General features: G+C 44.4%; 1 protein-coding gene across 1 annotated transcript in view; it reads right to left on the reverse strand.

Moving 5' to 3' along the window:
• Window positions 1-10,964, reverse strand: part of LOC103610570 (leukotriene-B(4) omega-hydroxylase 1-like) — a 34,858-nt gene that overhangs the window by 14,236 nt on the left and 9,658 nt on the right. Inside the window, exons 2-4 of the mRNA XM_008594717.1 lie at window positions 3,376-3,406; window positions 2,809-3,007; window positions 785-929 (exon numbers count right to left, since the gene is read on the reverse strand). Coding sequence (XP_008592939.1) covers window positions 785-929; window positions 2,809-3,006 — 343 coding nt within the window. The 5' untranslated portion in view covers window position 3,007; window positions 3,376-3,406. The remainder of the gene's footprint in view (window positions 1-784; window positions 930-2,808; window positions 3,008-3,375; window positions 3,407-10,964) is intronic.

Raw genomic sequence — 10,964 nt, forward strand, 5'->3', positions numbered from 1 at the left:
AAAAAAGAGCCATGCTCTCTGGGGGACATTGTCCCTTCCCCTGGCTTGTCCAAGGATGGGAAATGGAAGAGGCGAGAGTAGGGGGAAAAGGCTGGGTTGTGGTCTTCTATTGAAGATTCTGGGACCTGGAGCAGGTGGGCAATGAACATACAGTGGACAAGCTAAAGAACGGGGTAAAAGAAACTGACCCACCAGAGGTGGACATCGTGGAACGAGCAGACCAGATCACCCACCAGCTCCAAGCCCTCCTCATTGCTCAGGGTCTGGGAATGCACAAGGCTGATGCCAGGCATGGTGGGGGCCCTCAAATGCTTCCAATGCCCTTGCATCCCCTGCCCTCTGCTTTGAAAATTTCTACTCATGATTCCAACCCAGCTCCCACAACCCCGCCTCCAGGAAGCCTTCCAGCCTGCCCCATCAGAAACCCTGTTTCTGCCCTTAGCTGTTGCAGTCCATCTCATTCTAACCCATTTCTGACCACACGACACTGGGGATGTCTTTCCAGGTTCATATCCTCAATATCAGGGGGTTCTCCTGTACAGGTTCTTGGGTTGAGGTGTTTTGGTACCTCAGAGGTGCCCAGAACACCAGGGCAGGGAGACAGAGGGAGATACAGGGATGAGATATTGAGATGGGGACTGGAGAACACATGCAAGAAAGAGGAAGATGGCTGAGAGAGGAGAGGGAAGGAGGGATCAGGGTCCTGCAGGGACTGCACAGAATCTTGGGGGTGGAAGCCGTCAGGTGTGCCATGGCACCCACCACCACAAGCTCCAATGGGTACCTGAGGCATTGATGACAGACTGGATGATGTCGGGGTGGCATAAATTGATGGCAGGGAAAAAGGGGCCCATCCAGACCATAAACCCCTGAGGGTAGGTGGACACCAGCTGAGTCAGGTTCCTCATGCCCTGCTCTGTGGGGGTGAGCTGCAAGCAAGACAAGATCGTCACCTCCTGTGATGGTTCATTGTAGGTGACAACTTGACTGGGCTATGGGATGCCCTGATGAGTTTAAAACATTATTTCTGTCTGTGTCTGTGGGGGTGTTTGCAGCAGAGGGCAGCATTTGAATCCGTAGACTGGGTCAGGAAGATCCACCCTGCCCAGTGGAGTTGCGCATCATCCAATTCCTTGAGGACCCAGGTAGAAAATAAAGCCAGAGAAAGGGAGAATTTTCTCTCTCTTCTGGAGCTGGGACATCCATCTCCTACTACTTTCAGACATCAGAACTCCAGGTTCTGGAGCATCTGGACTCCAGGACTTATATCAGCAGCCCCAGGTTCTCAGTCTTTACGACTCACAATGAGACACATCACCGGCTTCTCTGGTTGTCAGCATGGCGTGGGACTTCTCAGCCTCCATAATCATGTGGACAAATTCTCAAAAACAATCCCATCTTCTATCTCTCTCTGTACACTTGCCTGCGCACGTACACACACACACACACACACACACACACAATGAACTCTTCAAAAAGTTCAAGGAAAGATTCCTATTATCTTATAATTCCATTTTTCCATGAGCTTTTTGAAGTATCATCATATATACATATGACTAATACACCTGCATTCTGACTAATACACTTACATTCTGTCTAGTGCACCTCCACAGTAGAAGGCTAGAAAGTGCCCCCTGCAGCCTCAGTAATTGGTGCAGCCTCTGCAGTGAACACATATCTGGATTCTGCACAGATGGAGGGAATCTCTGCTTCCTGCTGCTCCTTCCCTCCTGCGGCCATCAGTAAGTATGAAAGGTGCAACCCAGGGCAGAAGGAGAAGACACACTGTCTGCCTGCAGTGAGTCCCACCTTGTCTCAAGAGAATGGATTTTCTCATGCCTGAGTAGTTCCAGCCTGGGGGCAGCTGCAGAGGTGGACTATGGGCAGCAGTGTGACCTAAGAACTTATCCCCGAGGCTGGTCCCCACATCCTATCATGTCCTGGTTGGTCCAAATGACCTCCAGTTCCTCCCATGGAAAAGGTCTGCACACCAGAGACCTTGCAGCTTTTACAGACCTCGGGGAGCAGAGGTGAGCTCTGACTGTCCATCATGAAGGCGGCTCCCACCTATGGTCACCTTCTGCAAACCTGGTTCTGGGCATAGGGCATCCTGTGCACACTCTCCCTGATCGTGTGCACACTCCTATCAATCATCCTTTTACAAATGACAGCAGGTTAATATCATAGGTCAAAGTCAGGAGGAGAGGGAGTCATAAGCATCTTCTGGAAGGGGAAGTGAGTGGACACCTTTTATCAGGTTGGGCAACAGGGCGCATTGGTGCATCTTAGAGAGGAAGAGCAAGATAGGAGGAAGGTGCCCTATAAAGGGGAGGGGGTGGGAGACTGGCCACAGCTCCATTATGGCCCAACTGTGCCCATGTGTGTGTGTGGCCATAGCTAATTTCTGAGTGAACACGGCAGCCCAGAGGTGGGCAGATGTGAGGAAATGTGCCAGGCAGGATGGATACCCTAGAAACTGCCCAGCAGGAGGCTTCAAGTCCAGCAGTGGAGAATGTGGGAACCCCCAGGGATCCCTGCTCTGTGCAGCCCACCCTATGAGAACTCAGAGGTGCACTAATGTGGGGAAGACAGGCAGGAAATTGATCCAGAGAAGTTTGGGGTGCAGGGACCAGGAGTGAGAAAGACTTGGGATGGCACTGCAGATGACAGAGTGAGCCACCTCCCTCAGTTCTCTGCTGCTGGGACCCCAGCCCACCCCCTGACCCCCAGAATAATGAGCCCCATTTCTGATCTCGTGGGAAGTCCATTCACCCTGACACCCCAGACCCGTCCAGCTGCCACACTCACCAAACCCAAGTGACCCCAAAACCATCCCCGTTTCGGAGGCTGCGGGAAACATTGGAGGCGGAGAGAGTTGTCATAGAAGGTGTAGGTCCAGGACAGGACACGAGCCAGGAGCCAGGTGGCTCCAACCAGCAGCAGGAGCAGCCATGGGGAGGCTGCCATTGGCCCCAGGCCCAGCCAGGACAGGCTCAGCTGCAGCATCCTGCAAGCAGATGGGACAAAGGTGAGGACCTGAGACCAAGGCAGGGCCACAGGAGCTCCAGGGACAGTGGAGAGGGGCAGGGAAGGTGGGTGCTGGGGGCAGGGCAGGGAGGACTCAGAGTTGGGTCAACAAGGGCTGAGAACAGGGAGGGAGACCCAGGGAGATAAAGGGGTGGAGGAGAGAGAGAGAGACTGATTAGAGTTCAGAAAGGCCCAGCCTGAATCACTGGGAGGTTGCCAGAGGCTTAGTTATCCAAAAATCACCAGTCTCCTGGGCTTGCTCACTCCCTGTGAACATCCCAGCTTAGGGAAGTGCCCCTTCCCATCCCAGGCCAGGACTTCCCAGTCCTACTTCCCCCAGCCTGGCACCTTCTGTCAGGAGCAGCTTCTCACACAACCTCTTCTGTCTCTGTCCTGGGAGGTTCGCCTCTGTCCTCTAATCTAGGGAAGGCTGTGGGAGGTTGGGATGGGCTGGCTGGGCTGGGCCAGCCAATACCCAAAGTCCTGGCTGCCTGATCCCTGCCTGGGCATCTGGCCAAAGCATGGGGTGGGACCAGCTGAGTACAGAGGAACCAGCTCAGGGTGACACAGCATAAGTGCTGAACCCTCAACTTAGCACCTCCCTTGTGGGGTGGGGGGTAAGTTGGTCACAGGTGAGTCTAAGCCCCAAAGATTACAACTTTCCCTGCCCTTCCAAGGCCAGGATGCAGCAGATAAAACCAAGAACTTGAAAATTCAGATGCCAGTTGAGCAGGACCAGGCCATGACTTGTCCCAGAAGCTCCGAAGGATTTGTTGGACCTGCATAGGTGGTGTGGATTCAGTGAAAAAGGAGAGACGGACCACAGATGTCTAGTGCAAGTGTGGACAACGACCACATGAATCTTGTTTTATTTATATGTTTTTACTTAATCTTTTACACATTGATTTATCTTTTAATCAAAACATTTTTTATTTTTTTATTGAAAAAGAAAGGTCAAAACTTTCCAAGGCACTCATGCTATGACAAAAACACCTACTCACACATCAATTGTTCACCCCAAAGCCTGTGGCTTGTGGCCAGGAAACTCTACAATAGCAGCTTGCTTGGCTTTAAAGAGCATCAGACTTTTAGTTTAAACTATAATTCTTAACCTTTTTAACTTACAATTTAAATCTTTTTCAATCTTACTTATACTTACTACACTTGATTTTAATAACATTGATTAGTTATGTTTAACAATCGTTTATACTGTATATAATACAATCATTTTAATTTATGATCAAAATCACAATATTTATAACATGATTTTTATCATAAAACTTAACTATAAATCTCTATTAAATTTTGTTATTAATGCAAATTTTATATTACAGACCGATTTAAACAAAACCTGTTAATATCAAAATTTATGTTTTTCTACTATCTAACTTATTTATCTTTATAATAACACTTCTCATCTCCCTGCCAAGAGACTCCAGGAATAGCACAAGGAACAAAGTGAAAAATTAAATGATCCTACTCAAGCTAACAAAGACACACTATATCATTCTTATTATTACTAAGGAAAGAACATGTTCTTGGTAAATCAAATGAAACTGTGGGAATGGGGACAAACAAAGAAATCTGTAACTGGTTGTGATCAATTTGTTGTAAAAACCACTGCATTTGGACCCACCGTCTCCCTGGGGGATGTGGACAGAAATCCAACATAATAACTTCATTCCACACGTAGAAGAGCATGACCACAGCCACAATGGGTTAATGCAAACATTACTAACAAGAAAGATTAATGACAAAATTAAATGGAGCCAACCCATACCGGGAACATGCATCAAAAACACCTTTAGTACTGACAATGCTTTTAAAATAAACCAATTAATTTTGATGAATTTTTAACATGTCCCTCGAGAAACTCCAGGGAATTTCCCAAAGCCATACTAAGCCAAAAGGTTAGGCTGTTTAATTCTGGGAAGCCTTGTCAAGCAACCAAAGGTGAACAAACAAGAAATTCCACGGAGCCGTACCACACACATAGGACCCCCCTGTAGCCTGCAGAACAAGGGGTATCACTCCTCAGGTTCCCATGCCATTCCTTATAGTAGGACGGCTCTCGACAACCACGCATGTCCAAGGGGGATGTCATGCACCATTTCTCGGTGCAGAATTAGGAGGCTGGGAGAAGGAAGCCTCTGAGCTCCAGACACAGGAGTTCAAGTCCTGCCTGTGGGCAGTGCAGGGCCCTGTTGGAGACATGACTGCTACAAGCAGCAGCAAAGAACCCAGCCTCATGGATGATTACTCGGGTCAGATTCTGGGAAAACAAAGCCTAGTTGGAAGAGCAAATCTGGAGGATGGGCTCAGCATCAGAGTTTGGAGGACAGAGAGGAGGCGTGGGTGGTAAGGAGAAGAGGGGCTATGAGCAGACAGGGTCCAGGCAGGAGAGGGAAGAGCCATGTGTCCCTGAGTGGAATCCTCCTTCTGCACTATCTGTGCTGTGACTATGGGCAGTGCCAGCCCTCCTGGGCTCAGACTTCCCATTTTCGATATGTGATGTTGGATGAGGGCCTTAGGGGGAACAGAGGAGGGAGCCCCCAAAACGGGGAGTGAAAGGACGGGTCTGGCCACTCATTCTTGCACTGCTGTGTGCCAGGACTCTACTCTGTGCAAAAGACTATGTCAAGTACTTCTACTATGTGTTGGGTACTCTGTATGAAGCACACCTACTGTGTGCTGGGCAACTATATAAAGCATATCTACTCTGTACCAGGTACTCTCCATAATGTGCCTGATACTCAATATAAATCCTGTCTACTGTGTGCCAGGTACTGTACATAAAGAGCACCTGGTTTGTGTCAGATGCTGCCCTGCAACACAATGCAGATGGTTTCTCACTACCCTCCCCTCAACTCTTTGATTCAGAGCCCCATGTGACAGCAGACAGAAGAAGAATGATGCCCGTTTGACAGAAGGACAAACTGAGGTATAGAGAGGGCAAACCTCTAACCCAAGTTGCAGAGCTCAAAAGAACCCTGGTCTGTCAGACTCTCAAGCCCAAACCCTTGTCCCCTGCCTACTGCTGCACTGCCATTCATTGGGGACAATGCCTTATTAACCTGGGGACATTTATAAGAGTAGAATCTCAAGCAACATGATGGCCCCAGGGAGGAAATATCTTGTGACCCTTGTCTCACCACCTGGCTCCTCCTCCCACACCCAGGATGCTCCACAAATCAGATCTAGTGCTCCCCTCATGGACCGCCCTAGATCCTTCCAGAATTGCCCTGTAAGGTGGTCTCAGAAGATGGAGAGCTTGTAGGACAGGGCCCCATGTAGTAATAGGAACCCTTGAACACCTTCCAGGATTCGGGGGAAAGAGGTCAGCTGTTCTGGTCTGGGAGCTGGATGCTGCATGGTATCTTCTCCCACTCAGTGATGGGTGAGCCATGAACCACCCAGCTACTACATCCCTGACAGTCTCTGCATAAATATGCCCCAGGCAAGGAGAACTCATCACACACACACACACACACACACACACACACACACACACACACACACACACACACTTTTTTTCTTACAGAACAGTAGAAATTAGACACTCTAATACAGCCTCAAACTTAGTTGTAAAATCGACAATGAGGGGGATTGTTTGAAATGCATCGTCTGCTCTCTCTGTACACACGTTAAGGAAGTTAACATATGACATTTGGAAAAAGAGTGAAGTGCAGAACAGCAGGTATAGCCTGCAACTTTTTCTCTGAAATGCGGTGTAGAGTGAGCAAATACAGACATATACACTCATGTTTGTCCTATTTCTATAAATAAACTCTGGCATGAAAAAAACTTTAGCTTAGAATATATCAAATGTGATATTCATTGAGCCTGGCTGAGTGCATGCCAACTAGAGAGGCGTCCCACCAGAGAGGCCCGAGATCCACAGAAACCACGCACCCCGCAGTGCCAGCACATGACCAAGCAGGTAAGCCTTGCCACCACCAGACTCCATCCCCAGCCTGGCCGAGTCCATGACAACCAGAGAGGCACTCCACCAGAGAGACCCAAGATCTGTGGAGACCATGCACCCCACGGTGCCAGCACACCACCCAGCAGGTAGGCCTTGCCACTGCTGGAATGCATCCCCAGCCTGGCTGAGGGTGTGCCGACCAGAGAGGATCCCCCCCGGAGAGGCCCAAGACCCAAGGAGACCACAAACCCGAGGCACCAGTGGGCAATGAGCAGACACTGAATCAGCCATGCCAAATTGGCAGCCCCAGCACCATCCTAGAAATCCCTTGCCACAATGACTAAACATCAAAGGAAAGATACCAGAAATATGAAAAATCAAGAAAGTACAACACCAAAGGGTAATAACTCTCAAGATCTAGACCCGATAGAACAAGAAGCCCTTGAAATGTCTGACAGGGAATTTTGAGTGATAATTCTAACAAAACTGAATGAGATACAAGAAAACTCAGCTAGACAACACAATGAAATGAGGAAAAGCATACAGGACCTGAAAGAAGAAATGTACAAGGAAATCAATGCCCTGAAAAAGAATGTAGCAGAGCTTGCCGAGCTGAAGAATTCATTCATCCAAACAAAAAACACAACAGAGAGTTTAACCAGCAGGCTTGCAGAAGCAGAAGAGAGAACTTCTGACATTGAAGATGGGCTGTTTGAAATAAAACAGGCAGACCAAAAAAAGAAAGAAAGAAAAAGAATTTAAAACATTGAAGAAAATCTAAGAGAGATATCAGACAACCTTAAGTGCTCAAATATCTGAGTCATGGGTATTCCAGAGGGGCAGGAAAAAGGAGATTGCATTGAAAACATACTCAACAAAATAGTGGCAGAAAACTTCTCAGGTATAGGAAAAGACATAGATTTTCAGATTCAGGAAGCTCAAAGATCCCCAACTGTATTCAATCTAAAAAGGTCTTCTCCAAGACATGTTATAGTCAAATTGGCAAAACTCAAAGACAAAGAGAGAATCTTAAAAGCTGCAAGAGAGAAGTGTCAAATCACCTATAAGGGAGCCCTAATCACACTAACATCAGACTTTTCATCGCAAACCCTAAAAGCCAGAAAGGAATTGGATGATATATTCAAAATACTAAAAGATAGATATTGCCAGACAAGAATACTCTATCCCGCAAGGCTATCCTTCCGAAATGAAGGGCAAGTAGCATTTTTCACAGACAAACAAAAAACTTCAGGAATTCACTACCACACAACAACCCTGACAAGAAATTCTCAAGGGAGTACTGGGTTTCGTACATGAAAAATAACTACCACTGCCATAAAAACTTAAGAAAAATCAAAATCCACTAGTAAAAATAAAAATGCCAACAGTGAAGAGAAAAAAAACGTTTATCTAAAAGGCAAGGAACCAACAAATAAAGAAGACAAACAGCAAACCAGAAAGAAAGGAACAAAAGACACTTAACACATCCAAACAAAAATCAATAAAATGCTAGAAGCAAATCAACACTTTTTAATAGCAACTCTTAATGTAAAAGGATTAAATTCCCCAATCAAAAGACACAGACTGGCTGACTGGATTAAAAAGGAGTACATAGGTATATGCTGCCTTTAAGAGACCCACCTCACCTATAAGGACTCACATAGACTAAGAGTGAAAAGATGAAAAAAGATTTACCATGCAAACAGAAATGAAAAATGAGCTGGAGTGGCTATTCTTATATCTGATAAGATAGTCTTTAAATGGAAAACCATAAAAGAGATAATGAGGGCCACTACATAATGAAAAAAGGATTCATTCATCAGGAAGACATAACAGTCATAAATATATATGCACCCAATGTTGGACCAGCCAGATTTATACAGCAAACTCTATTAGATTTAAAGAAGGAAATAGACACTAATACCATAATAGCAGGGGACATGAATGTCCCACTGTCAATATTGGACAGATCATCTAGGCAAAGAATCAGCAGAGAAATGCACGATCTAAACAACACTCTTGACTAGTCAGACTTGGCAGATATCTATAGAACATTCCATCCAACAACCTCAGAATATTCATTCTTCTCATCAGTGCATGGATCATTCTCCAGTATAGATCACATGTTAGGTCACAAATCAAGTCTCAAAAAATTCAAAAAATTGGAATTATCTCATGCATTTTTTTAGATGACAATGGATTAAAATGAGAAATAAATAACAAATGAAATTCTGGAAACTATTCAAACACATGGAAATTAAACAGCATTCTACTTAATGACATATGAGTCCAAGAGGAAATCAAACAGGAAATCAAAAAATTTCTTGAAACTAATGAAAACAATGATACATCATACCAAAACCTGTGGGATACTGCAAAAGCAGTAGTAAGGGGGAAATTTATCTCATTAAATGCTTACTTCCAAAGAATGGAAAGATGGCAAGTGAACAACCTGAAAATTCACCTTAAAGAACTAGAAAAACAAGAACAACCCAAACCCAAAGTCATCAGACAGAAAGAAATCATTAAGATCAGAGCAGAATTTAATGAAATTGGTACCCCAAAAATGATACAAAAGATCAATGAATCAAAAAGCTATTTTTTGAGAAGATGAATAAAATTGACAAAACATTAGCATGGCTAACTAAAAAAAGAAGAGAGAACAACCAAATAACAAAAATTAAAAATGAAAAAGTTGATATTACAACTGATACCTCTGACATACAAAAAATCATTAGAGACAACTATGAAGAACTATATGCCAACAAATTTGAAAATCTGGAGGAAATGGATAAATTTCTGGACACACACAAACTACCAAAACTGAGCCAAGATGATGAAGAAAATCTGAACAGACCAATAACAATAAAAGAGATTGAAGCTGTTATCAGAACACTCCCAACAAAGAAAGCCTAGGAGCAAATGGATTCACAGCAGAATTCTACAAAACATTCAAAGAAGAATTGACACCAATTCTCTACTAACTATTCAAAAAGATTGAAACAGAGGCAATTCTCTTAAACTCGTTCTAGGAAGCAAACATCACCCTAATACCAAAACCAGGTAAAGATACAGCAGAAAAAGAAAACTACAGGCCAATATCCTTGATGAATATAGATGCAAAAATCCTCAATAAAGTAGTAGCTAACAGAATACAGCAACACATAGGCAAAATTGTAGCTAACAGAATACAGCAACACATAGGCAAAATTATACACTATGTTCAAGTGGGATTCATCTAAGGGATGCAGGGTTGGTTCAACATATGCAAATCAATAAATGTGATACACCATATCAATAAAATCAAATACAAGGACCATATGATCATCTCTATCAATGCTGAAAAAACATTTGATACAATTCAACACTCATTTATGATAAAGACTCTCTATAAGTTAGGTATAGATGGAAAGTATCTCAACATAATTAAAGCCATATATGATGAACCCACTGCCAATACCATCTTGAATGGTGAAAAGCTGAAAGCTTTTCCTTTAAGAACGGGAACTAGAAAAGGATGCCCACTCTCACCACTCCTATTCAACACAATGTTGGAAGTACTAGCCAGAATAATCAGAGAGGAGAAGGAAATAAAGGGCATCCAGACTTGAAAAGATGAATTCTAGATGTCCCTATTTGCAGAAGACATGATCCTACATATCAAACAGCCTAAAGCCTCTACAAAAAACCTCTTGGCGTTGATCAATGATTTCAGCAAAGTTTCAGTATACAAAATCAACACAAAAAATCCGTAGCAATTCTATTCTTCAAGAGTGAACATGCAGACAGTGAAATCAAGAAACATTGCCCATTTGCAATAGCCACCAAAAAAATAAGATACTTAGGAATAAAGTTAACCAAGGATGTGAAAAATATCTATAAGAACTAAGTTCTCCATGAGAAGTACAAACCACTGCTACGGGAAATTAAAGAGGACACAAGAAGATGGAAAGATATCTCACGATCTTGGATTGGAAGAATCAACACTGGGAAAATGTCCATACTACCCAAA

The sequence above is a fragment of the Galeopterus variegatus genome, unplaced genomic scaffold, assembly GCF_000696425.1.
Source record: "Galeopterus variegatus unplaced genomic scaffold, G_variegatus-3.0.2 Scaffold11322, whole genome shotgun sequence".
NCBI classification, from domain to species: domain Eukaryota; kingdom Metazoa; phylum Chordata; class Mammalia; order Dermoptera; family Cynocephalidae; genus Galeopterus; species Galeopterus variegatus.